The 26,826-nt window shown below is 52.7% G+C and overlaps 9 protein-coding genes across 9 annotated transcripts; 7 read left to right on the forward strand and 2 right to left on the reverse strand.

Annotated features, from left to right (window-relative positions):
• Window positions 1-115: 115 nt before the first annotated feature.
• On the forward strand, window positions 116-975 carry ACET3X_000815 (uncharacterized protein; the record flags this gene model as incomplete). The annotated part of the gene is made up of 3 exons (XM_069448153.1): window positions 116-311; window positions 371-554; window positions 603-975. The coding sequence occupies 3 exons, from the start codon at window positions 116-118 to the stop codon at window positions 973-975; spliced, it is 753 nt and encodes a 250-aa protein (XP_069311057.1).
• A 1,522-nt stretch (window positions 976-2,497) lies between these two features.
• On the forward strand, window positions 2,498-2,969 carry ACET3X_000816 (uncharacterized protein; the record flags this gene model as incomplete). Its single annotated transcript, XM_069448154.1, has 4 exons — window positions 2,498-2,567; window positions 2,615-2,710; window positions 2,762-2,883; window positions 2,937-2,969. The coding sequence occupies 4 exons, from the start codon at window positions 2,498-2,500 to the stop codon at window positions 2,967-2,969; spliced, it is 321 nt and encodes a 106-aa protein (XP_069311058.1).
• A 1,030-nt stretch (window positions 2,970-3,999) lies between these two features.
• Window positions 4,000-5,068, reverse strand: ACET3X_000817 (uncharacterized protein). The gene is made up of 2 exons (XM_069448155.1): window positions 4,585-5,068; window positions 4,000-4,481 (listed from the first exon to the last, which is right to left on the reverse strand). Exons 1-2 carry the CDS (start codon window positions 4,875-4,877, stop codon window positions 4,253-4,255), a joined length of 522 nt encoding a protein of 173 aa, XP_069311059.1. The 5' UTR covers window positions 4,878-5,068; the 3' UTR covers window positions 4,000-4,252.
• Window positions 5,069-5,526: 458 nt separating this feature from the next.
• ACET3X_000818 (uncharacterized protein) lies at window positions 5,527-7,132 on the forward strand (the record flags this gene model as incomplete). Its single annotated transcript, XM_069448156.1, has 3 exons — window positions 5,527-5,702; window positions 5,752-6,444; window positions 6,493-7,132. 3 exons carry the CDS (start codon window positions 5,527-5,529, stop codon window positions 7,130-7,132), a joined length of 1,509 nt encoding a protein of 502 aa, XP_069311060.1.
• A 250-nt stretch (window positions 7,133-7,382) lies between these two features.
• ACET3X_000819 (uncharacterized protein) lies at window positions 7,383-9,286 on the reverse strand (the record flags this gene model as incomplete). The annotated part of the gene is made up of 7 exons (XM_069448157.1): window positions 7,383-7,420; window positions 7,483-8,559; window positions 8,609-8,653; window positions 8,703-8,818; window positions 8,868-8,972; window positions 9,006-9,092; window positions 9,147-9,286. The coding sequence occupies 7 exons, from the start codon at window positions 9,284-9,286 to the stop codon at window positions 7,383-7,385; spliced, it is 1,608 nt and encodes a 535-aa protein (XP_069311061.1).
• Window positions 9,287-9,475: 189 nt separating this feature from the next.
• ACET3X_000820 (uncharacterized protein) lies at window positions 9,476-10,826 on the forward strand (the record flags this gene model as incomplete). The annotated part of the gene is made up of 2 exons (XM_069448158.1): window positions 9,476-9,589; window positions 9,645-10,826. The coding sequence occupies 2 exons, from the start codon at window positions 9,476-9,478 to the stop codon at window positions 10,824-10,826; spliced, it is 1,296 nt and encodes a 431-aa protein (XP_069311062.1).
• A 619-nt stretch (window positions 10,827-11,445) lies between these two features.
• On the forward strand, window positions 11,446-13,299 carry ACET3X_000821 (uncharacterized protein; the record flags this gene model as incomplete). The annotated part of the gene is made up of 6 exons (XM_069448159.1): window positions 11,446-11,498; window positions 11,567-11,748; window positions 11,805-11,887; window positions 11,965-12,660; window positions 12,728-13,198; window positions 13,246-13,299. 6 exons carry the CDS (start codon window positions 11,446-11,448, stop codon window positions 13,297-13,299), a joined length of 1,539 nt encoding a protein of 512 aa, XP_069311063.1.
• A 594-nt stretch (window positions 13,300-13,893) lies between these two features.
• On the forward strand, window positions 13,894-16,501 carry ACET3X_000822 (uncharacterized protein; the record flags this gene model as incomplete). Its single annotated transcript, XM_069448160.1, has 7 exons — window positions 13,894-13,976; window positions 14,277-14,431; window positions 14,485-15,453; window positions 15,503-15,610; window positions 16,062-16,190; window positions 16,244-16,402; window positions 16,455-16,501. 7 exons carry the CDS (start codon window positions 13,894-13,896, stop codon window positions 16,499-16,501), a joined length of 1,650 nt encoding a protein of 549 aa, XP_069311064.1.
• An 8,615-nt stretch (window positions 16,502-25,116) lies between these two features.
• ACET3X_000823 (uncharacterized protein) lies at window positions 25,117-26,665 on the forward strand (the record flags this gene model as incomplete). Its single annotated transcript, XM_069448161.1, has 6 exons — window positions 25,117-25,150; window positions 25,208-25,393; window positions 25,478-25,716; window positions 25,839-26,040; window positions 26,271-26,556; window positions 26,611-26,665. 6 exons carry the CDS (start codon window positions 25,117-25,119, stop codon window positions 26,663-26,665), a joined length of 1,002 nt encoding a protein of 333 aa, XP_069311065.1.
• Between the last annotated feature and the right edge of the window lie 161 nt (window positions 26,666-26,826).

Genomic DNA, 26,826 nt, shown 5'->3' on the forward strand with positions numbered 1-26,826 from the left:
GATCGGCGCCTAGGCGAGGCTGCATCATAGGGAACTAGGCAGGCGATCGCGTTCGGTCAGATGAACATGGTCTCAGTCGCAAACTTGGAATCACTTGAATCAAAGCAGTAGCAACATGGCAGCAAGAGGCCGTGGTGACATGAAGGACGTGGCGTCTGGAACACAAGATGCAAGCGACTACGCGGACCTGCTACAGACAAATCACAGCGACGCGTTCGCGTTTTCCGAGGCGGAGAAGCTAGCCCTACAGCTCTACGATCAGCTCAAGGAACTTGAGCTGCAGCACAGTCTTATTGAAGCACAACAATCAGGCACGTCTCACAACCGGTATAGCCTGGAAGTAGCAAATATTAATTACAATCTGCAGCAGACGCGCATGGCCCTTTGGCAATCCCAGATGACCTGCTCGAGGGGCGCCTGACTGCAGCGCAGCACGAAGCTATGGACGCGAGGGCAGAGTACGAGATAAGGAACAAAACCACGCACAAGGTGCTAGTGATGGACCCTGTTCTGAAAGCCGTCTACGAGGGCGAGCAGACTGGGTTTGCAGAGAGGTGAGCTATCACATAGATTCCTGTGGATCATGGTCTGATGTTGTGTAGATGCATACTGCCGCTTGTCACCGAGAATGATACTGTTTCCATGATACATGGTTCTCTGACGTTGAGGCTAGCTCACACAGCTCGGTCGCTGAGCACCGCCGAACAAGGCAACATGGCCGCAAACCAAAGACACGAGGAACTCGCAGAAACGATGCTTGCTCTGGCTGAGGAGACGAAGACGCAGTCGGTGCATGACATTGAAGACGCGCAATTGCGCCAACGAGTCGATGCGGCCGATAAGGAGCTCAAGGACTCAAGGCGGAGGGTGAAGACGCTCAAGGGCATATTGTCTGCCATGATAGTAGGCAGCGGGATCAATTGGGCTGCCGACGAGGCCCTGACCGAGCTCGTCATGGAGGATGAGGACGATTGAGAGGCAGCAGGTCTTGATTCCATCGGCAAGTGTGGGAGAAGCTATGTAGCGATGTTTGTTGACGATGAACGTCATGGCTGTTGCTAGGGCGATGGAATCTACATGGATGCACACGGAACTTTCAGAGCAGGTTGAACGCCTAGCACTTGCAGGTGAGTGAAGTAGGCTTTTTGACCGTCGGACGTGAGCAGTGGTCGGAACGTGTCTTGGGTGAACCTAGTGAGGGCTTCCGAGCTCGGTCCGGCCGCTGTGAATAGCCAGACCGCTGTGGCCGGAAGCGGGTGCAGGAGGCCGCTGCCCATGGCTGTGGCGTGCATAGCCATTGAGGAGACCACTGCCATGGGCTGTGCTGCAGAGCGCGCAGAGCGTGGCATGCGAGGTATGCTGACATGTTGCTCCATGGTTTGGGCAGCGCTGCTTAGAACATCAAAGGGGCTGCAGCAGGACACAGTCTGAGGGGGCGGGCAGGATGCGCGACTGGGACTGGGACTGGGCGCTGGGTGCTTTGGTGCTCGGGGAAAGACGACCAGCCAGCCGCGCTATGAATGATAACGTCAAGGGCCGCCTCTGATGGATGCGTCCAACGAATGGTAGAGCGTGTGCTTCTGCGTGCAATCTAACCAAACTTGAAACTCGCCAGGAAAGAATGAAGGGCAGCAGCCAGCGCCTCAGCGCCCAGGGATGCGCATGCGCCGTGTAGCCAGCCCACGGCAGTGCAAAGGCAACGACGGCGACGAGCAGCGCGCAGCGCGCAGCGCGCAGTCTTTTGGCAACTGACGCCGACGTGTGCTGCCCGTCTCAAAAGAGAGAGAGAGAGAGAGAGAGAGAAAGCGACACGGCGACGGCGCATCCAGGACTGCCGTCGTCGGCATCGTCGCATGCGGTGAGGGAGCGCAGCAGCGGCTCGATGAAGGAGGGGTTGTTGTGGTCCGGGTGCGTGTGCTATGGCAGTAGCAAAACAAGCGTGCCTGCCTCATTCGCACCTTAGGTAAGCAGCTCTGTTGTTCGGGGAGGCGCGCCTGCCCTCTCACAAAATGTGCTGCTGAGCCCTCACCCAATTCCTCCCCTAACAAATCCGCCGCCCATACAACTTTCGCCCGCAAACACATTTGGTGAGTCCGCCTGTATTTTGCCCAAGTCGCAACCTCACCAGAACCACTTTTCGCAACCACACCCTTTTTCCACGCGTTTCCCCGCCCCAATTCCCCCAACTAGCTCTCTCCCAGCCTTCTTTCTTCCATCTTCCGAACGTCATCGCCTTCGATTGATTCTTCGTCGCCGTCGCCAGCACCCGCGCCCACGCCCATACTGACTGCAAAACAGACATCAGTCAACCCTTTCAATTTCCTCGCATCCAGCAGCTTCTGTAAGTACCCGCTTCTTCTCTCGCCGTAAAATCGCGCATCACCGCCCTGTGTTGTGGTGTTTTGCAACCGCGTCCCCTCACGCGCAGAGCATCATTGCAACCCAACCCAGCAGCTAACAACAAACCACAGCCGCATAACACCACCAGACCAACACCATGCCCAAGGAGAAGACCACCCGCAAGGCCGCGCCCAAGTCCAAGGCTGATGGCGGCAAGAAGAAGAAGGGTACGCTTCTCACGTGCATCCCCACGCTTTCGTACTAACATGGACAGACCCCAACGCGCCCAAGCGTGGTCTTTCTGCATACATGTTCTTCGCCAACGAGCAGCGTGAAAAGGTCCGCGAGGACAACCCTGGTATCAAGTTTGGTATGTCTGCACTCCATGCCCCTTCTCTGACCCATCTCTAACAATGAACAGGCGAGGTCGGCAAGGTTCTTGGCGAGAAGTGGAAAGCCCTGAACGACAAGCAGCGCACTCCTTACGAGGCCAAGGCTGCTGCCGACAAGAAGCGCTACGAAGAGGAGAAGGCCGCTTACCAGGTATGTGTCTATATGCACTTGGACACCACGACAGCTTGACTAACAGCCACTAGGCTGGCGAGGAAGAAGAAGAGGAGTCCGAGTAGAGGCTCGCACCTCGATTATGCTTCCACCAACAATGCTGAACATGTCTTGTCATAGGAGGCCGAGGCTGCCAAGCCTCTCTCGATTTCATTTGTGATCTTCCTACTTCTTAATGGGTTCGTTATCTCTTGCGGACAAAGGTCTTCGGCTAGCCTATCTGTGCTTCATTTCGATAAGGACGGCCGCAGTCAGTACCATTTGCGCTGATGGCGGGCGGTCATGATGTTTGGGCGTCTTACTCTCGACGTTGTGAAGGAACATCACGAAGCTCATGACCAAGTCTATGTATACTAGCAACTGCGGTGTAGAAAATCTTTGCTGCTCTTTGAACAACTTCTCTGCTATGCGACCGTGATGCTCACGTGGTCAAGCCTGGGTGTAGCACGGCGCATGCTCGTGACAGCTCGTGACAGCTCGAATCCCAACTTGGTCACTGATTGACCTCTCTGCCTTGCCCAGTGTTAAAGCCAGGGCATGACAAGGTGATGGACCCTTGCTGTCCATGTCAACCCTCAGTCCCTTCGTTTCGAGCGACGTGTAGCCGTCATTGCCCTTACACCGCCAAACCGGGTACCCGCATCCATGGTACTTGTTCCTTCCCTGGCTTCTCGGATGTACTCCCCTTGTCTCTCACCTTCTCAGTCACACATTATGTACATCATATCTCCAATCTGGCGCTACTTCATCACAATATCGTAGCATCAAAGCGCCGTTGGGCTAGTGGTATGCTATCGCCTTCCCATCAAACGAAGGAGGCGGGGATCACGGGTGTAAGTACATGAATGATGCCTATTCGAATCATAGACCTAACAGTAAGCAGTCAAACCCCGTACGGCGCAGTGCTTTCTTTTTTGCTGGCATTACTAACTACGCAGGGTTGTTTTTGCCATGGGTGTCGCGTGGGAGTGACGGTTGGATGGTGCGGAGGAATGTGGTTAGTGACATGACGCGAGACGTAGGGAAGGCGCGAACATCAATATGGCTTTGCTGAGAATGGTTGGATGTGTTTGTTGGAAAAAGGTAAAGGACGTAGTGAACTTGATGTATAGATTGTAGACTCTGCATCGAGTATAAGATGTAGTCACGGGCATTTTTTGGAGTCTGGAACCGCCAGAACGTCCCTGGGGTATGGCCTGAACGCCTTGTCATCTTGCAAAAGCAGATAAACATGGAACAGGTGTTGGGTACGAAGCACACCAACTGTATCCGTCTTACGCATCCTCTCCGTATAGTCATTGGAGACAGGAATCTTGAAACAGAAATACTCTCCGCCATGACGCGAACACTATTCTCTCTGCAAAACGACCATCACACCCATCATGCCTAACATGACCTGCTTCAGCCATGGGTGCTCGCTCAGCAAAATGGTAACATATCCGACAAAAGGTATGAAGCCGACAACACTCCCAATGACGTCTTCTTTGCGGTTCAGAAAGGACTGGCCGGCGGCGTAGAGTTCGGTATCGTCTGCGAGGTTGTTGTCGCCCTTGGTCAGGAGGCGGAGGGGTGTTTTGCTAGAAACCAAGTCAGCTGGAGCACGTGCAAGCTGAGTCGGGCGTCTTCGGCCCTCCCCCCAAATAGATCCAGTCAGCGCAGAGACAAGAAAACGCGACTCACCCTCCTCCGTATCTTCTCACAACGCGATGCACGATTGGGATATCCTTGCCCTTGACGTTGTATACCACAATCTCGCCCACTTGTGTGTCTGCCCCCCGGTTCCACAGGAATAGTAGATCTCCTCGTTGGAACGCAGGCTCCATGGACCCTGACAGGACGACGACAATGGGTGAGGGCGAGTCGGAGACTACGGATAGCCCTTTCCACATCATGAAAGCCGTGGAGAGTACCAGCGCGAAGTTGAGGACTTGTGCGGCGAGTTGCCGCGGTTGCATGTTGGCGAGCCCCAGCATTGCTGCGGGTCGGGTGTGTTGATGTGGAGGTTGAAGGCAGAGAGGTACGTTGGTCGATCTTGGGTTTGGGAGGTGGAGCGCGCAGTAGGGCTGTGAGGTCGCGTTCTTGAGTGTATCTTTTTGCAGGAAGTGCTTTTTTGAGAGATTGTCAGAGGCAGACGCCACAGTAGTTTGCGCGTCGTGGAACCGCGGTCGAGAATGTTGAAGCCAGATTGTCCTAGGATTCGCTGTTGCGGGCAGCTTAGTCAACCTCCGAGATCTGAGCTATGAACTCCGCATCCCTCTCTGGCACTTGGACACGACAACATACTACGTACTTGGAAATAGCAGCACGAATCTCACAAGCTGCCGCATCACTATGCATCATCTGGCGGACGCTTTTTGGGTTTCTGTAGTGTGTGAAAGCCCCTCAGATATGTGCTCGTCTCTCACCTGTGATCGCTCTTACTTGAAGCCGCCTCTACACCGCGAACGCGTCAACACGATGTCTACTTATATCAGGTTTCCAATTAACGCAATCGACTGATCTTTCTGATTCCTCATTTCTCACCCGTCACTTAATTGGAAGATACGTTTCTAAGCTACAACCGTCAGCTTTACTCCTACTCAGCCGCTTCACGAAATAACATCGCAATACTGCTTAGGGAGAATGCGTTTTGTGCATCCTTCCCCGGGCAGCATTGTGCTGTACCGAGCGTCCGGATCTTTCTTTCCACTATGGCCGGCAGTGATCTGTACAGATGACATGGCACCAAAGGAGGTTGTGCGCGCCCGCCCAACTGGATACGTAACGCTGCTATTGACGTTGGGCGACAACTTGGACTTGTAAGAACCTAGAGATTTGCAGATCTGTTCGACGTGCTAACACATGTAGTCGATGGGCTCTCACCACGGAAATCAGCAACTTCGATCCATTCATACCCATCACGCACGAAGACATTGTTGGCAACACGCCCGGCTTGGGCGCCGCCTACGACATGGCGGACAATGCGCTTGAAGCATCCCTGGGTCTCGATTACTGGCGAGAACGAGTAATGAGCAGGATCAGTGACGCTGGATATCCGGAAAGCGAAGCAACTAGTTCAGATGGAGATGCGGGCTCAGAATCAGAAATGAGAATGGCTCTCCGCTTAAGCCAAGAAGAGTTCTACAGCAAGCGATCGAAAGAAGAAACTGCGGGAAGTGCGAAGCTACCGACGCCATCCATATCACCGCATATTCCAGCACGAGATCCTAGTAATCAGCGCATTGTTATCCCTGCCGACGTGGGCCGCTCCTCAAACTTGTTCACGTCAGCCTGGGCAGGACCTCCAAACGCTTTCGCTAGCTCATCACAGCTTACCCGTCAACATGGAAAGTCTTGCTCGCCATCGTCTTCACCCAACTGGCTACAAGGGCGCGGACCAGACATGGTTATAGACTTGACGGATGACAGTAGCTGCTCGCGTTCGGCCGGCAAAAGCCCAGTCGAGTCGGCGCCATTCCGGCCTTCCTTCTTCGACAGGACCCTCGGTGGCTTGGATCGCGGCCGTAAAGAACCCATTAGTGATGTCGTTGAAGGCGAAATGTATGTTTATTAACGAGACCTATAGATATCTCAACTAACAACGGCCAGTTTTCAGAGCAAAGAATTTGTCCAAGTCCCCGTTGGTCCAAACTCCGAAATCAGCACACTGCAGAAAGAAAGCATATGGAACCGCCCGTACTTTCGCGATCCTATGCAAGGCATCAACTTCTTTGGCCACAACGACGATGGGATTTGGGGACTCCAGCATCCTGCCCTTGTCGATATCGATCCGGAAGATTTCGTTTTCGTCGCAGAGTACCTCGAAAGCGATGGTTTTGGTTACCGCAACCCACAAGATGGCAACGAAATGGATGAAGCATTTGCACAATGCGTGTCGGCATGGTTTACTGCGGAGAAGTTGGGCATGTCAGACATGATGGATCATGTCGTCGAAAAGCTGGAGAAACGCATAGAACCAGGAATGCACGACGTCTTGGTCTTCGCCGATCAAATCTATCGTTCACAAGACACGGCTCTTCTGTCACAAGCACAGCTGAAGGACTACTGCGCCATGTACATCGCGGAGAACTGGTGGATCTACTGGGGCGACGATAACTTGCGCTCGGGTTTCATCGAGAGGCTCCGGATATCACCAGAGCTGGAGGGAGACATCCTACGAAGAAGGACTCAAGCGCTTGAAGAACGTGTTAACGACGGCCAAGAAGACAGTGAGACGGAATCGGATTAAGTCTGCGGGGCCTTTACAGGCTATTCCTACGATATACCACGTTGGCTTATATAAGGCGGGATTCTATGTGAACAGAGAGGGTTCAGACCATTTTTCATCGATTTTTGGTGGCCAAGCTAGTCGAGAAAAGCTATTTCTTTCGCAGATCATAGTGCAACAGTGAACTCATCCAAATGATCTTGTTCAAATGTGGAAATCGAACCATTATTCATCACTCTTCGCATTCTCATACAGTGCTGAGAGGCAAGCCTCAATCAGAGTCGCCTTCAAACTCAGGAACATTCGGGTCTGGATTCAGAATAGTTAGCGGAATACCTTGTTTGTCGCAAGTGCATCACGCAAATACGTACCTCTAAGTGCCATGTACTCCAACGTACCACCAGCCTTCTCCGCAAGGAAATCTCTTACTATGGTCAGTTCATCTTCTGAAAGCAGCGTGTCCGTGTCCGCCATATCGACTGAAAGACGGATGCCTTGATTACCCAGCCCCAGTCGTGATACGAAATCCAAGAGACCATCCATGGTGAATTTCGATATACCGGAGATGGTGACAGTGCGGAGGTTCGGTAGACTCGCCAAATGGGGTAGTACGATATCGTTGAGCTCCAGGCCGCTGACGTACAGATCCTCTAGCTGAGTGAGATCTGTGATGATGGTGATGAGATGCTCGTCCCGAAGAACTTCGGGAAGAATGAGGTGTAGATCCCGCAACTCTGTCAACTGTTTCAAGGAATCTACGAGAATGTCCAAGTCATCTCGAAACATGCCATCAGTATCGCCACTCAGAAACAGGATCCTCAAGGATGATTGTTGGTGCACCAGAGCTTGGTGAAACGTCTTGTGGTCTTTCAATGTATACGAATCTATCTCCAGGCTGCTGAGTTGTATCTTCTCTTCCAGTAGCACGGGCGTAATGAGTGCGGCTCCGGATTGCAGTTTCGAAAGGCTGAGTCGCTGAAGGCCGGCACATTTGCGTAGCCAGGCGGTTGTTTCGACAAAGACGTCATGTTCTGTTGCTTCCAGGTCTACGGTACCATGAATATCCTCGATGCGAAGTGTTTTCAGAGCGGTACATCCTTGCAGTAGGGACAAATGGGGTATAGAGTCGTTGGATACGCATAATCTTAGATCTTCGAGCGAGTTACCATGATGATTAAGAGCTAGAAGTGTTTCGGCGCCGGCCTTGACGTCGCTGATCGTCTGGAGTGTCTGGAGTGTATTTGGCCGCATGGAAGAAAGGAACTTGGCGAACTTGTGGTCATTGTCTTCAGAAACCCAGGTATATATCATAAGAGATCTGAATTGCGGACAATGGTTGTTGATGGACGCGTGGACCAATTCATCCTCCAGAGGCTTTCCATCCCATAGCTCGAGGCTTGAGAGGCGGGGAAGGCGGGGCGTCCATCGCACAAGAGCACCAGGGTGAACTAACTTTTGTCAGATCATTTGCAATACTAGAGATTGAGATCTACTTGCGTTCACCACTGATCATCTCGAGGGCTGGGGTGTGTTGTGTGACCACTGCTCTATGTTAAGAGTACATCGTAGCGGTATCGCATACGAACCGTACCTTCGCCAATCGCATCGATTACGTCCGCCGTCTGTATTCGTGTATACTTCCTGCCCTTGATATTTATCCCTGTTTCAATCTTCTCGAATTGCTTCAACGGTCCCGAGAAAAATTGCCTAAATCGAGATCAGAATTGGCGATGCCTACTAATCGAGCTTTACTTACTTGGAGACCCTCGTACGAAATTGATCATCTTCAAGGAGATATCCCAGATCGCGAAAGTCTAACGACTTGATGTAGCGACAGTAGGGGAAAAGTGTGACGCCCAGACTGGATGCGACGATTGAACGCCACAGGATCGACCATTTCTGTATCGTAAGCAGCTTGGTAGCAGCTGGCAGACCATAGAGGTCTTCTCCCCCGCCTCGGACAGGAGCTAGATGATGAGACCTTATACGTGTGTTAGTAAAACGGCGATCAACTAGCGGGCCCAGAGCAACATACTTGTACAGATAAGTTAATGCAGGTACGGCGAGAGCACGGCTGGCACAAGCACAGTTAAAGAGCGTGTCGAATTGTTCTTGATTGGCAAGTTCTTCGCATAGGAGATGCAAAATATCATCTGGCAGCGCTGAATGGGCCATGTTGATTAAATTGACAATGGCTGAAGTCGCTCTCAGGAAAGTGCCTGGATGTGTTGCTGTTCTTGTAGAAGTAGGCGCGATGATGTCAATGCGCTAGCGCGTTTTTGACGCGCTCTTTCCGCTTTCGGTGGCTCCTCGCGATCTGACACCAATACCTCACCACGATGCGAGCAATTCCGGATAGACAAGATGGTCGTCCTCAACTTCACCCTAACACCAGAGGCCGCGTCCAAGGTTCATGACCTGCTTGTTTGCCTAGGCAAGTTTAGCGAGACTGTGGCTATCGAAGCGCGTCGAGAAAAGGTTGGTTTGCCGCTCTTGTTCTGTTCAGTCTGGCATCTCATACGTCCTGCATCAGTTCACTTTTACCGCTCTCAACTCTTCAAAGTCCGCCTACGGCGCCATTACGTTAGATGGCCGGCAATTCTTCGCCAACTACAAGTGCGTGCCAACCCATGGCGGACCTGACGGCCGCTTTACCTGCAGCATGTACACAAAGGCGCTCTTGTCAGTCTTCAAGAGTCGTCTGTACGACCCACTGGGGCGCGACGGCGCAATCGATCGCTGTGAAGTTAGCGTGCATGAGCGGGAGAATGAGGCACAATGCCGATTCATCGTCAAGATGGTGTGTAACCAGGGCGTCATCAAGACCTACAAACTCACGTATGAAGCCGTCGACATCATGCATGCGCTCTTTGATCGCAGTATAGCGAGAAACAGATGGAACATACACGCTGGTGCTATGAAGGAATATATTGAGTATTTTGGTACCAAAACTGAGATGCTCGATATCTTCGCTGGTACGGATGGCCGCTGTGTCTTTAAGAGTTACACAGAAAAGATTTCGAACGGAAAGGAAATCTTGAAGCATCCCCTTGTCACTGCTGTCGCAGTCCACAAATCCGACTTTGAACGATTCACTGTGCAGCCGGGCATGCATATCATCATCAGCGTCAAAGATTTCAAAGCGATCGTTGTTCATGCGGACACACTGAAGACGAGCTTGAGGGCTTTCTACTCTCAGCCAACGCGACCGCTACAGTTCAGCTATGGTTGCGATGGATTGCTTTGTGAGTTCACGCTAATGACTTCGGGTGATTACAACGGAGCTCCACCAACACCTGCGCCACAAGCAGTGAGCAGCAGACAGACATCTCGCACTGCATCAGCGAAAACATCGGAAGACGGGCAGGGTCGTGGCTTCCGGTCTGACATGCCTCCGCCTATGCAACCCGCATCACGACGCGACGGGTCCGGCCGACTACGGAATCCAGGATCACGCCAAACCTCAGAAGCACAAGTACAGCCAGCCCGTCAGGATTCTGAGAGCCTCTTTGTTCCGGAGGACGAAGATGCAGCGTGGGCACCTCTTGACTATGATAAGGAAGAGACATTAGGCTGGGACGCAAGTGCCAACCACGATGTATCGGCTTTTCCAACATTCACAGACAGCGGCAGTATGCCAAAGACGGATACAACGGACAACGGTGAAGTTTTTGAGCCTACCCAGCGTGTATCCCAGATCAAGGGACTGTGGTAGTAATGCTATGGTATCGGTAAACGCAGTTCGCAAATCGAGGTAAAGAAGAAGAATAAGCAACTATTACAGAAGATGCGCATCTCGTACTTAACAAAGCCTGTCCACAAAGTGTGACACGACCGGTTCAACTAACGTTTCTCTGGTTCATTTGTGTAATGGTGGAATTTGTCGATGACGGTCAGCTCGCTGCAAGGTCATAAGAATCGGCTTCAGTAAACGTGCTGTTTCAAGCACGGTGGATACGAAGACACCTTGGGATATGTATCACACCGTTATGGGGATGATGCTGATTCGGTTATGGAAGTGGCGAAGAAGAGCAGCGTGGTATGGTTATCGTCATCTGCGCGCCCAACAAATTGGACGATACTCTCAGGACATCGTGATGACGATGATGTCGTGATAGTGCCCTTCGGCTTACGCAGTCTTTGAGACATCTGTTAGTTGATGTCTTTGTTCTAAGCTTTCACGTTTTGCGGCATCGGCAAGGTGTGAATCGATGACGTCGAGCTCGCGTACGCGTATCCGCGGAAGGTGGGGCTGCCTGGAGAAAACGATGCAGGTAGTCCTACTACGTCCAGACCAGTGTGAAGCAACACCTTCATACTCTTTTCGATCGGTAATGGCACCGAAACGCATTCTGGTAATCGCTGGCTCGGACAGTTCGGGTGGGGCGTACGTACGCATGCATGCATCCGCCCTCTGTCAGCCACACACCACTAACGATCCTATCACACCAACAGCGGACTAGAAGCTGATCAGAAGGTCATTGCAGCCCATGGCTGCTATGCTATGACTGCTACGACTGCATTGACAGCGCAGAACACGCTCGGCGTACAGGATATACACCACACGCCGCCAGACTTCGTACGGAAGCAAATTGACGCTGTTTGCGAAGATGTCGGTGTGGATGTGGTCAAGACTGGTAAGAACGATAATGAGAACGGCCTACCTGATGGACGAATGCGCTGATAGAAACAGGCATGCTTGCCTCCGCCGAGACAATCTTGATTGCTGCAGACGCTTTCAAGAGACACGAGATTAACACCACTGTTGTTGACCCTGTATGTACTAGGTTGCATTTGTGTTTCCTATTTATGCAAATCCTAAAGCTTTCGGTTCGAGCTGATCATACTGAAAGGTAGTGGTGTCAACATCGGGCTCACAGCTCCTTCCTGAAACCGCCATCTCAACACTGATTCAACACCTCCTGCCTTGCACTACAATTCTCACACCAAACCTTCCAGAGGCACGGCTACTGCTTCAAACTGCTGGCTTAACCCTTTCTGACACCCAAAACGTCGAAGATATCGTCTCTATAGCACAGCATATCCAGTCACTAGGACCAAAATGGGTATTGCTAAAAGGTGGCCATTTACCATTGACCCACAGCCGTGTAGTAAGCACACAGGACAGCGAGAAAGAAGTCGTTTTGAACGTACTTGTAGGCGATAGCGGAGTCACGATATTCGAAAGTCCCTATCTGCAGTCCAAGAACACGCATGGGACCGGATGTTCGTTAGCATCCGCTATTGCATGTAATCTGGCTGAGGGAATGTCAATGATCAAGGCGGTTAAGAAGGCAAATCTGTATGTTGAAGCAGGAATCAAGACAGCCGTCGACTTGGGACAGGGAAGTGGCCCAATCAATCACTTCCATTCGGTATACATGCTGCCTTTCACACCAGGAAATTTCATCAGTTATCTGCTGGATCGGGAAGACGTGCAAAAGCCTTGGAAAGAGTACACTCAGCACGATTTCGTGCAGAGCATGGGTGCTGGGACATTACCAGTGGAGAAATTCATGTACTATCTGGTGCAAGACTATCTTTTCTTGGTAAGCACACATCCTGTCATGTTTCAGTCCACACGCACACACAGCAGAGTAGCTGACGGATGCGGAGGTTCAATTTGCAAGAGCGAACGCGCTGTCTGCATACAAGTCAAGCAACCTGAAAGACATCGGCCGCTCCGTGCAACAGGTCGTCACTCTCCAAGAAGAGATACAGCTGCATATCGACTTCTGTAAAGAATACGGACTATCAGAAGCCGATATCATCAACGAAGAAGAGGACCAAGCCACTACGGCATACACGCGCTACGTCCTCGACATCGGCATGTCGCAAGACTATCTCGCGTTACAGATTGCCCTTCTCCCCTGCCTCATCGGTTATGGCATCATCGCCAAACGTCTCTATGAAGATCCCAACACTGTGAGGGTGGGAAGCAAGTACTGGAAGTGGATTGAGCAATATGTGGCGGAGGAATACAGAGACGCGATGATGAGAGGCAGTGAGTTGGTAGAGAGGCATGCCGAAGGACTGAGTCCGAGCAGAGTGGAAGAGTTGGCTGGTATCTTCATACACGCCACAAATGTGAGTATTCTGCTGCAGATGATAGATGGTGTGCTAATGCTACAAAGATGGAGAGAGGCTTCTGGGATATGGGACTCCGAGCTGGCGAGGGAGAAAAGTGAAGATAGAAGGGCCTATGACGCAGTTGGAGGTTGCAAAAGACGGACACAATCATAAAGCGTCGCCAGAGTATCATTCCTTAGCATACTCGATCCTGCGTCTGTAGTCCAGGTCAACCCCTGATCAAAAGCAAAGACATACGTGCTTCCATGCCACGTCCAAAGACTAGCAGACATCAGAGCTTGCAATATGCGGGTCGTGATGGAATTTTCTCCATAGCCATGCCGATGCAAGACCCACAGTGGCAAGATGTGTGTCGGTGTTGCTTGGTGCGCTTCCCCGGGCTGATAACGGCAAGCTCCGCCCTTACCCAACTGGGCGAGACCCTGGCCATAGCGGCGCTAGCGTCTCAAAAAATGTGCAAGCGCAACAGAGGCAAGGCAACTTTTCCTGTCGCGCTCTGCCCTCTGACTTCCTCTCACTCCATCTCGCATCCTCTGCTCTTCGTGCTTCTTCTACCGCACAACACGCGACACCTGTACAGTCGCTCTACTACATCTAATATACCCTCGTAGTCTCCAGATTACGATATCCACACTCCCTCAGACTCGATCGGTTCCCCTTTCACACCAGTCCCTACAAATCACTCGCACATCATGTCTTACAGCGGCGGCTACGGCGGTGGTGGAGGAGGATACGGCGGCGGCGGTCGCGGCGGTGACCGCGGCTACTCGAACGGGTACGAACACAGCAATGCTGGATATGGGTCTTACAACAACTCGACAAGCCACTATGCATCGTACGGGTAGGACGATACACCCCCTTCACAAGGGAGAGGCATCACAGTCGTGGTTCTTGGACAGCCCTCCATCTGCTACATTTCTTTCTCATCATTCTGCGCGCAGCCTGAGTTCCGTCGTCCTGCCTGATCGGCTGTCACGTACAGTCAAGGCGGACGATAACGTGCTCTTTGCGATAGCGTAGAATCCCCCTTCTATCATGCGTTCCATCTCATCGACCTTTGCTAACATCTATCTAGTGGCGGTTACGGCGGTGGTTCAAACGGCTACTCCGGTGGCGGAGGCGGCTATGGCGGAGGAGGTGGTGGTTATGGCGGCGGCGGCTTTGGCGGTGGTCGTGACGGCGGTGATCGCATGTCGCAACTAGGCCAGGGCCTGAAGCAGCAAACATGGGGTACGTCCTACATGCGCCCTTGTCTATTCAGCGCGATACTAACGTTTTTCCAGACCTCGACAGCCTGCCCAAATTCGAAAAGTCTTTCTACAAGGAGGACCCCGCTGTTACTGCCCGTTCAGCCGCTGAGGTTGCCGAATACCGCAAGGAGCACCAGATGACTGTCAAGGGCGAGAACATACCCAAGCCCGTCACAACCTTCGACGAGGCTGGCTTCCCATCCTACGTGATGAACGAGGTCAAGGCTCAGGGTTTCGCAAAGCCCACTGCTATTCAGGCTCAGGGTTGGCCCATGGCTCTCTCTGGTCGCGACGTTGTCGGTGTCGCCGAGACTGGTTCCGGAAAGACGCTCACCTACTGTCTTCCTGCCATCGTCCACATCAACGCGCAGCCTCTGCTCGCCCCTGGTGACGGTCCTATCGTCCTCATCCTCGCCCCCACACGTGAGCTTGCTGTCCAGATTCAGCAAGAGATCAGCAAGTTCGGAAAGTCCTCGCGCATCCGAAACACCTGCGTCTACGGAGGTGTTCCCAAGGGTCCCCAAATCCGTGACCTTGCACGCGGCGTTGAGGTCTGCATCGCCACCCCTGGACGTCTCATCGACATGCTTGAGGCGGGCAAGACCAACCTCCGCCGTGTTACCTACCTGGTTCTCGACGAGGCTGACCGCATGCTTGACATGGGTTTTGAGCCTCAAATCCGCAAGATCATTGGCCAAATTCGTCCTGATCGTCAAACTTGCATGTGGTCTGCTACATGGCCCAAGGAAGTCCGCCAGCTTGCTGCCGACTACCAGAAGGACTGGATCCAGGTCAACATCGGTTCCATGGATCTGTCCGCCAACCACCGCATTCAACAGATCGTTGAGGTCTGCACCGAGTTCGAGAAGCGTGACCGCATGGCTAAGCACCTCGAGACCATCATGAGCGACAAAGACAACAAGATTTTGATTTTCACTGGCACCAAGCGCGTTGCTGACGAGATCACCCGATTCCTTCGTCAGGACGGCTGGCCAGCGCTTTGTAAGTTTGACTGCAATATCTGATTCGAGCATTGCTAACCCGTTGCTAGCTATTCACGGTGACAAGCAGCAAAACGAGCGTGACTGGGTCTTGAACGAATTCAAGACGGGCAAAAGCCCCATCATGGTTGCCACCGACGTGGCTTCCCGTGGTATCGGTATGATTGCAAACCCCCAACACTCCCCCCTCCTCACCTCCCCAACTATTACTATGCGTGAACTGCCATTGTGCTCTGCTTAGGTCGTCTTGTGCGCTTGTTACACTCGCTTCCATGACATCGTCCAGGGCTTGCATCTCTCTCGAATCTGATCCCCAGGGATCCTTGGCCACGCTGGCGAAGCTTTCAGTCTTCGCTATCATTTGTTTCTGGTATTACCAAGGTATTACTGAAGCAAGCTGCTTGAGATACTTGACTTGTACAAGTCGCACTCTCTTCCAAGGGTTTCTGGACCAGGAGATATCCACAGCCTTTCCACTGGACTTGATGCCGTGATCTTCGTTGTAGCGCACAGAGACGGTTGCATGCAACATACAGCAGCTTCACGCGATCCAATCATGATCGTCGTTTGCTCGTTCCTTTTATCAGTCACTAACCTTTGCTCTTCAAGATGTCCGCAACATTACTCACGTGTTCAACTATGACTACCCGAACAACTCGGAGGACTACGTCCACCGTATTGGTCGTACTGGTCGTGCTGGCGCTAACGGTACTGCCATCACGCTCTTCACTACAGAAAGTATGTATCTCTCCACTCCGACCATGCACGCAAACCACTAACAGCTTCACTAGACTCCAAGCAAGCTCGTGATCTCGTCCAGATTCTCACAGAGTCCAAGCAGCAGATTGATCCTCGCTTGCACGAGATGGCCCGCTACGGTGGCGGCGGCGGCGGTGGTGGTCGCTGGGGAGGTGGCCGCGGCCGTGGCGGAGGCCGTGGCGGACGTGGTGGTAGGTGGTAGAAGTCCTTTCGACAACAAGCGAGACCTAACGCCACTCTCAGGCTGGACCGGAGGTAACAGCGATCCCGTCCGCAACAGCCGCTGGTGATCACTTCATTCATCGCGCTTGCTTATTGCGTTGTCAGATCGATGAGCTTTCATTTCACCAGCCCGATTTCGGCGTTGGCGGTAGTCGTTTCGGATTTACCTCATGTTTTATCCCATTTCCAAGCACGACGGAAGGCTCAGGTTCTGTCGTACGCTGATACCCCATGGACAGAGCTTTGACCTTGATGCATGGATACGATGTCGATATGGCAGCATGGTTCTTTCACATATTAGACTGGCATGGTTTTGTTCTCTCTGTTAAGGTTGCGCATATTTAGCAATCCTTCGTGGCCATTCGGTCGCTTTGCATCGTGGTGCTGGTGGCGTTTATACTCAGAAAAAGTTTCTGTCAAATAATAGCGATATAGAATACACGTACTTTATATCTTATCAATAGTGGTTTGCTTGGCTTGGTTGCCTTCTCGCGATTACTCTTCACCAAATAGGCAATGCACATTTCGTGATGGATCATATGCAATGCTATTTGACTATCGTTGTAGTTCCCCCGTCGTTAGTTAATGGTGGCCAGATTCCTGGTGCCTACGTTGTTACATTCTTCGATGCTGCGATATTTTGTCCTCTTACCCGTGGATGTTTTTTGGTAAACATGCTACGATTTCGTGCAGACTACCCGGGAGAGATAAGTGCATCTCACCCTACTTGGGTCTGGTAAGGAGCAACACGGGCGATATCAAGAGAAGTCTCAACAAGAGTAGTGACCATATAAGCCATTTGATAGTCTTGATCATTATGAACGAGATCACCCCCTCGACTAGGTGGTCGCATGTAGTGGAGAGTTGTACACAACAGTATGTCCAGATTGTACTGGCTTAATTATGCGAAACAGTATATATGGACAAAAGGAAAGAGGTATAACCATATCAGTTCTAGATGGTGAGCAAAACACCTTTGTCGGGAGCCTCAACGTAAGTCGCTGGCTGTGACTTTCCAAAATTCTACAAAATGGCGTTCTGGTAAGATGTAATATACGTGTATTGCTATTATGCAATGTTAAGTCTATGCAATGTAACTCTCCGGTCGTTCGAACCAAACCTGTGTGGTGCCTTTGAGAGCTTATGGATAAGCGTATTTCCGGCTTCACGACGGTATTTCCACTGGTTGTACCCGACGGCATTCATACCTGTGTTCAGCTTTCATGACGCAGCGATTGCTGCGGGGAGGAGACCAAGTTCATGGTGGGAATCATGCGCAATCGGGTTGTTACCTTGGGACACGTACGATTGCCTTTCGGCTCAGGGGAGTTGATCGGGTCGGAGGGGGGGCGTGAACAACAATGGAAAGTGCCAGAGCCGCACCTGTCCCGCTGCGGCTGCCTTGAGATATCCAGTCGTGGAGCCATTGATATCCGGTGATAATCGCTTTTCCACAAGTTGCTGTGGAGTTCTTCATGCTAAGATATAGAAAAGTACATGTGGAGTGGAAAAGGGTTAAGTGGTAGCGAGTAAAGCGTTTTTTTATATGTACAAAAACTCCACAGAAAACTTTACCATGTGTTTACAAAGCGTATGTTCATGTGACCTCACTTAGGTAAGCCGAGATGGCGGTCGTAATGAATAGCCAGAGTTGAATTAATACATGATTCCGAACAGGGCGTAAAACTGCAGAGGTTTGGTCATTGTTTGTGTTGAGACTATGGTCATGGTACACAGGGTCCACACCATAGCCACTTGATCACACCAATGACCTTACAGAATCGGTTGCAAAACGCACAATTGTCGACATGAATGGAAAATTTGCTCTCTAATTCGTTCATAGGACCGTCTACATGACAGTGGTGCTGGGTCCTTGACACGAGGAATACGATGTTTGTTGAGAAGCGTGCGCAATATCCGGACGACATCATCCAGTGCATAGCAAAAATGGTCAGTGACCTCACAAACCGAGTCCCTGAGACAAAAATCATAAAGGACGCGTATACGACCATGTAGCGTGGCAGCCAGATCAAGATACACGACGGGCGTCTCTACCAGACCGATTACTCGGGAACAGAGACCATGGTAACAGCGCTACAAGAATCGAAGAGGTTGATATCGATATACCGCCGTGAAGAGGAGCAGGGCGTAACCCACGGCGCTTCCTCGCTATTAAACGGAACCGTCGGTAAGGAGGCCCGAATGACAACCATCTTGAAGCTGAATTCGCAATGTCTAGATCACCGTGTCAATAGAATACGGTACCAAGCAGTGTTCTTTCATGTGTACAAGTCCGAGAAGAGAGAACGATTGCGGAACAACCATGAGAGTTATACCACTTATGTGATACTATGTCTGAGATGACTTATACCTTGCTCCATGATATGACAAGCAATGTGTGTCGACAGTACGATTGGAGTTGGGATAGATTGGAATGTAGGATTGCCTCGAAAAAGACCGGGCATTCCGACGGCGGCTGGGAGCGGCCGCTGGCCAGTGGGCGATCGATGTCATGGCGCAAGACGCGATCGTGGTGTCGCGGCGGATGATTAGTTTGTGCGGGAAGGATGGCACGAACGAACCACAAGCGTACTGTGCTCTTTCTAGGCTGATCGTTATAATCCATGGAAGCGAAAGCAAGTCTCGATGAAGGATCTGTTCATGCTCCCTACCTGAAGAGGATTCGTGGTCTAGTGTCAGTGTCGTGCAGTAGCGGGATCGATCTCATCATCAATCGGGATGAGGGGGTACCTTGTGTTCATGGTTGCATAGTATCGCTCCAGAGTCAGATAGTGAGTAATCTCGACCTCGTGCAAAGCCAAGAGGTCTGGCCAGATATCACGTACCCGCTGAAGATGATGTTCGCTGGTGTAGCCGGTTGTAGACATCAGCACTATAGTTGTTGACACGCTTTCAAGTTTTCCTTGGGGGACAGCTTCCAACGGAAAGTGATCCGATCGAAGACGGCCTTTTACAAGCGAACATGGCAATACGAATTGAGGTTTCGTTGATATGCTCAGGAATAATGTGGATGTGCCCTGTAATGACACCAGGCAGGGATATCCCAAGGTTGGCCTGGCCTGAAATGGTGATTGTAGACTATCGTTTTGTTTGAACTCCATGAAATCGAGGCCCATGAGGATCAGCAAGATCATGTCGTCTCAAGATTGGTGCACCCCTGTCGCCAAAACCTGAAGCTTGGACGAAACGATTGCTGCTGGAACTGCGTGGTCATGAGCAGGGAAGACGTAGCTCAGCACGGCCAAAGCCCCATGACGCAGCTCGTTTTCGCATTCTTGACGGAGAACTAAATCTGCACGAACTCCAGTTCGGGCAGTGGGTGGCAGGTCGCCGGCAACCACTGGCTGCTGGAATGCATGCGCCTTGGGCTCAACCAGAAAACCGCATCTTGGGGCTAGATCGCACTATCACTCGGCGAATTGGCGTCCCAATTTTGAGCTCCGTTTCATCTCCGGAATGTGTAAACTAACGAACAACAAGCTTTATTGATTCTCGACAGGGGCGCGACGTGTTCCAAGTATGAGAAACTGGAGAGGGTCGTGGAAAGCTTGAAGCGGATAGATGCCCATAGGCATGGATGTTATGATTGCAGGTTTATGGTCATAAAAGGACCAATCCTGTGGCCTGGCCATTGGATACGATACTTCCCAGAAAATCATGTCGAATGCTTCGCTTGACTCGGAGTCGGAGGATGTAAGAAGAGCGGAATGTGGAGCAGGTCGAGACAGACGAAGATGTCCGTTCGAGGCAGCGCTCAGATCCGCTAATGCGGTGAAGCGCATAGGCGAAGAAGGTAGGGAAAGAACAGACGAGCGAATCCATGAAATGCAGGTGACGACTGGGATTAGGTACGGTGTGCAGGCCAAGCTCACGCCATGTCGTATCTAGGCAAGCAGACAGAAACGATCTGCGGGCTCCAGCGCCGGCCATTCTTCGGACGCTCTGGACGCAGCTCCCGCAGGCAACTGGGTAGGGTTCCTGGGAAAAGCATTATTTGTCAAGTTAGATCGTGATTTGAGCGCGCCTACGTTGCCGCATGGGGTGGGCCGTGATTCTGCAAAGTCTGGAGTGATGGCATGCGCATGGCCGTTGTCAATGCCGTAGAGGGTGTGTCGGGTGCTACGGCCAATGGCATAGTATGGAACCCTCGCAATAAAAGTGGGTGGGTGTATGCAAAACTATGTCATTACCAAGGTTTGACGTTGCCAGAGAGGGGAGCATGGCGGACGAGACTCGACTTTGGCGAGGCGACAATGTTCAGGTAGGCCAAGGCAGATCGGGGAGATTAGGGAACATGTTTACAGCAGCGATGCGGATGCGAGGAAGTTGCAAAGGAGCGGGTTACTGAACAAGGAAGGCGCTACAGGGCGTTGAGCGATCCGGAAGCAGCGTGGTCTGGAGTGCGCGCCGACGTCGCACACAGCATCATACCGACGACTAGATGTTGACGTGCATGTGTGCATTCTGCCATCACAACCACCACGGACCTTCTGCTCTGCCGTCTGCCTGTGCCAGGCGATAATGGAAGACGGTCAGATGACAATCAGCTTATACCTGCATGTTCATGGATGTCGACCCCAATACACCAACTCCTCCTGGTGGGTTTCAGTGGGGAGCAAGACTGTGCAAAGTGGCAGACATCCAAGGTTTCTGTAACAAGGGTATCATGCACGAGGCCCATGACTACAGCGCTGCAGGTGGCATGTGGAAGTCGCCTCCGCTTCCTCAATCTAGGGACGGAAGGTATCCCGCTGGCTGCGCGCAATGCCGTGTCAGTTTGCGAGCGTCGCGAAGAATTTCGGACACGGGGCAGCTGATACGTATGTGCATCGAGTTGCAGCAGTGACATTGGTTTGACAGTTACCAAGATTCCAAAGGTGGTGCTGAAATGGGCTAGTATAATATCGGTATACTGACACCTGCAGTATGAGTGAATTTTATGCTTTCGCCAACCTCCCTGGCCACCACAAAAGTCACCTCTATAGGGCATCTCCGTACGGTTTCCTCCACGTGAGCGACACACGGCGGTTCTATTCCACCGAAAACATGGAAACGCCACAGACCCACACTGGACTGTGGTCAGGGGGGGCCCTTGTTGTGTGACTCGCTCGCCCAGCTTCCACCAGACATTAGCCGTGGCTAAGAATACGTAGTCTTTCGGATTTGGCAGTGGCTGGGGACTGCGCGGCCTGCAATATCCTCACCATTGTGTCTTTGATATTGCAAATCTCAACGCAATCGGGATGACACAGGCGGTCAACGTCACAGCCGCCGGGCTGGTCTTGAGCCGAATGAATATCCGCAAGGGAGTTGATTGCTGACTGGTACTCGGGTTATTCTTGGAGATATTTCAAACACTGTCCCGGTGCTACAATAAATGCGCTAGAACATTGAGAAAGCGATTAGAAGCATCAGAAGTCTGGAGTTGACATAGTTTGCTCGCGGCGTGGTGTTCGCGCTGTGATCGGGATTACTTCCCGCTCCCGTTCGACGGCGCATGTGCGTGCGATAGTTAGCGGCATCTCTTTATATGATCCTGGGTCCGATCAGTCTTGGTCTCGCATGCCCCAATCATGTAAAAAAAGTCAGCGTGTTGTTGCTCGACTTGTGGTGCAGACATGCTAATAGGGAAATGACCCGAACTCTAACCGCCATACTCAGGTCAAGTCAGGTAGGAACATCTATGACGAGCACATTGATCGGATAGTTGCAGGTACGACCGTGCCATGTGAGTGGCTGGGGCCGTGGCTCATCGGATGCGGACAGCCGGATCAAGCAGAGACGGTGGGTAGTGTTCCTGAGCATGTCTTTGAGGCTGTCATCGTTGTCGAATGGGTGCATGACTTTTCTGGGTTAGTGGTAGGAAGAGAGCAGGCCACTTTGTTGATGCAATGCGACGTGATGAATTTGACGAGCAAGGCAGTGGCCCATGGTGCCGCAGGACTGATGAGACTGGCACACTGCAGCGTGCAGAAGCAAAGATACACGAGATGTCAGGGGCCCACTTTTCGCAGGCTGACAGCAGCGCGACACAATGCTAGCCGACGGACCTTGGACGTTTTGGTGCACTCGAAGCCAAGTTGATGCAAGGCCCGCTAACGTGGAGAGACGCATCCATCTCGAGTCTGCTGACAAGAGGGCAAGGGCTTGGGCTGAGTGTCATGGGCATGGGAAAAAAAGTCACGATGCTGTGTGTGCACTGATGTGCTGAGATGGGAGGATGCAAAAGCGGAAATGAGAGCGAAAGCGAAAGCGTGTACGTGATGAGGAACATAGGGGACTTGATTTGGTGGGTCTCGAAAAAGCTGAAAAGGGTGCCTATCACAGCAGCCGCAGCGGGAGAATAAAGTCTTGGGGCTCTTACCGCTGGTGTGGGCAAGCGTGTCAGTCGATGGAGATTAGCCGTCATGGACAAGTCAGCTCTACGTCAGCGAAACGGCGTGGATAGCAGTTGCGAAGGGGCATAACGAAAGACGACAGGAGCAGGCGTGACAATGGCCACGGACAAAGAAGCCGTCGGCGCGTGTCCGATGGCATGTTGCTTTTGGTTTTGGCCCACGGCAATGAAGAGAGGTCGGTCGGCTGGAGGCTCGCTCTGGTTGACGCATTGGGCATTATTGCCGCTCGTCGAGGTCTGTGCCGTGTCCAATATTTGCATGCAGACGTTTTGCACGCCGCTCTTGCCGAGGCCCGCAAAAGCCCAGCCGTGTGCTGAGGGTGTCGTCGTGGCCGGAGTGTGGTGAGGGACTTGGGGCGTGTATGTTGTCGCGAGGGCATCTACAGTGGTGTTTGCCATGTCTCTATATCCTGGGGCTCTCCCCTAACGTGGTTTGGGTACTAGGCCTTGCGCGACTGTACCATGCCGCGTCTAGCGCCAGGAGCTAGCTTTCAGCCTCATGGCATCGCCTGTTTCTTCTTTGCACGTCTCGCGACAGCACCAGCAGCACGAGGGCGACGGCGGGCGGCGACGACATGGGCAGAAGCCGAGGCTGGCTGCCGGGGGGGTCGTCGCTGAGGCCTGCACACTGGCGAACGGGTGCAAAGGGCGGTCAGTACGTCACGCGTTAGTCAGCTCCAAAACAAGAGAGCCCCGTGCCCACTCGGACTATTTTTCTCGCTAGTGCCTGCCTCTCTGCCGTCTAACCATCTTGCGAGTTAGCCCATCCTCTAGTCTACATCGCGAATCTGACCCAGCTCAACCACCATCGTCAGCCCGAACGGTACCTGGCTCTAACGCTGCCGTCACTGGCGATAGCTTGCTTGCAACCCCAGGCACACCAAGGTCGCGCGCGCGCGCCTCGAGAGCTGCTACACGTGCAAACTGCCACGAGCAACGCGATCGCCGCCCTCCCGGCGCCCTCGTCACTAAGGCACCCCGCAGCACTTGCACGCATCCTGTCGTCTGTCCTGCCACTGCCACGGCCACGCTGCAAGTCACTCGCGTCCGCAAGCAGCAGCACGCACCCGATCGTCCAACCTTGACGGTCCACTTCCGAGCACCATCTCGCTCTCGTGCCCTCGAGACTCTCAACTTGCACGGAAAGCCCGGTGGCCGGCCAAAGAGGCTGATCGCTCGGCACGCTCGGCCTAGTTGAGCCTTCTGGGAACGGCGAGGGCTGGGAGAACCAGAGTGTGAGCGAAACTTTCAATCATCGACTCGACAACGGGCCGACTGTGTTTTGCCCCATCATCACCGTCGGCGCAGCCAGTCAGCGACGCGCATCCCCCAGCGACGACCTGTGTGGCCGCCTGCGCACCTCATTCACTCTCGGCCAACAAGCGCACTCGAACCCGGTTTCTTCGTCACTAGCGCCACCCTTACACGGACCCGCACGCCCCTCTCACACTAAAACGCCCACCCTCGAGCAGTCCTGCGTCCCACACTTTGCTGCTTGCGCCATTCCTGCCTCGTACTAGGCCCGCAACCCAGAACAGTACCCATTCCCACTGTGACGGCTCGGCTTTACCGACTGAGCTGGCATCCTTGTTTTCGCCGCTACGGTCGTCTGTTACCTCATCAGGTGTGCTAAGGCCTGCTGGGTAAGCCGTCAGTCTCTCCAGGCCGATCCATTGGTGGCCAATCCGCATCGCGCGCCACTCAGTCTAAAAGGTCTTTAGGTCGCGCTGTCACTAGCTGTGTTCCAAATTCACTCTCGCCCCCAGCAGACCCGCAGTGCAAGCTCGTCAACCTAGCACCGATTGTGTAACCTTTGCGTTGCACCTCACTCTGCATCGCGCCAACTGCTCCGCGATTCGAGAGATCTCTTTCCGCTAACCTTCTCCCCTGCCCCGCTGCCCTCGAGCCTGTGCCTTCCGTGCGTTATCTTTTCGACGGTGCATTCTTGCCGAACTGCTTGTCCTCCACCAGGGCGTCGTGGAAAGCACACCGTCTGCAAATCATCCGCGTTTAACTTCCACGCTACCCACAGCCTGACCACATTGCTTCTCCGGTTTTCTGGCTGTGCGTTTCTTGGCTCGACTGAGGCTACGCCTTTATACGCTCTAGCTGCCTGTCTTCCACAGACCGCGGCAAATCATCCGAAGACGGTTTGCGACGGACATATCTCTGCAGCCATCCCTCCCTCGTGGGCGCACGCATCCAACCATCCAACCTCAGCTTAGAGCCTAGCTACCCTCGACACCTCGCCAATCTACACAGTCTATGGACGCACGGCAAGCAGACTACCCGCAGTCAGGTTTGAGCTCGCCCTACCCAACCTTTCCTGAACCAGCTTCTGAGGGAACCTCTGCAGATCAAGCATCTGCTGCGCAATACCCTCCACCAGGACCAGATCCTCGCTCCTCCAACCTCACCCCAAACTCAGACTACAGTCTGAATCCTTCATCGGCTCGATCAGGGTCGTTTCCGGAGTACATTCAACGTTCGTATCAACCCGGCGCTCAAGGGCAAGCTCCCGGTGGTATGGCGCAACAACAGAGTCCGTCAATGCCTATCCCAGATGGTCAAACAAATGGCCATCAATCACCACAACAACTCAAGTCTGACTCGGATGTTCCTATAGATCCATCAATTGCCGCGCAGACGAGCCCGACATACGCAAGTCATCAGCAGCAATACTCGCCTTACACACCTCACCACGACATGCAGCATTATCCAGGGCAACCCCAAACACCAATGGGCTATGCCTCGCGACCCGAGTGGGCTGGCCATTACCCTCAGCCGGGCATGCACTATGGGCATCCTGCGACTTCAGGCCCGCCCGCGCCTGCAATGGTCTCTCCAGTCCAGCGACCACCCACAGTAAGTCAACTAGTCCTGCACGTCAAGCTGTTAGTATGGACGCGTCCAACGCGCACATATTGCTAGGCTACTTGTTTAGCCTCACCCATGGTTGGACTTTGAGAACTGACACGTCTGTTTAGGGCGGACATCCGCTATCCACTGTTTATTCTTTTGTACCCATTCCTGGCGCGCAACAACACAAGAGACCTCGTCGGCGATATGAAGAAATTGAACGCATGTACAAGTGCGGGTGGAACGGTTGCGAGAAGGCTTACGGCACTCTTAATCATTTGAATGCGCACGTTACGATGCAATCGCACGGCCAAAAGCGCACTCCTGAAGGTACGTTCTTTTTCTATTCGTGGTTTAACTACTGCTGTTGTGGTTTGTGGCCCTTGGGAAAACTAGTGCACTAGGTTAGCCCTTGGGATCGTGTTGGTGCAGCGCCATAATGGTCGTGTCCCCGCTGCACTGGGTAGCTTCTGATGACGGAAGCTAATTGCTGTCGACCCTGGCCCATTCATCTTGGCAGCTTAACATGTACATTATAGCATGCTAACTCATTCTTGCAGAATTCAAGGAAATCCGCAAGGAGTGGAAAGCGAAGAAGAAGGAGGAAGAGGCTGCACGCAAAGCCGACGAGGAGCGACACCGGGCCGACGTGCAGCAGCGTGCCCATGAGGGAGGCGCTCCTGAGGCACCTGTTTATGGACAGATGCGACAGGCGGTCGGTGTCCCTGGACAACCTCCTCAGCACCCCCAACTCCCTCCCATCGGGTACCAACCTGCGGCGTCTGGTAACAGCACTGCCCCTCAGTACGGCACGCAGAGTCCAGGTCTCCCCGAGGGTATGGCTCAGTATGCCACCCCCAACAGCAATGCATACAACAGTCCAAATAGTAACAACAGCAGTTACCCTCAATCGCCGTACGGACAAAACCCACAAATGTACCAGCAGAGCCACTAGGAGGATTTCTCTGCCAATCCAGAAGCCGATCCCTTCGCTCATCTATTCGAGGACGATGAGGGGTGAGGTACATCAAAAGCGTGCTCGCTTGTATCGTTGTCTAGAGCAAGCGAGTCTTGACGAGTCTCCTTATGGTGGTTCTTTGCATCTGCGTCGTGAGC

Source organism: Alternaria dauci, chromosome 1, assembly GCF_042100115.1.
Source record: "Alternaria dauci strain A2016 chromosome 1, whole genome shotgun sequence".
In the NCBI taxonomy this organism is placed as follows: domain Eukaryota; kingdom Fungi; phylum Ascomycota; class Dothideomycetes; order Pleosporales; family Pleosporaceae; genus Alternaria; species Alternaria dauci.

Bases quoted from the DNA above. Each gene is read 5' to 3' on its own strand.
- ACET3X_000817 (XM_069448155.1), bottom strand. From the start codon at position 4,877: ATGCTGGGGCTCGCCAACATGCAACCGCGGCAACTCGCCGCACAAGTC. The intron at 4,482-4,584 runs GTGAGTCGCGTT...CTTGGTTTCTAG, and splicing joins GTGAGAAGATACGGAGGAGG to CAAAACACCCCTCCGCCTCC.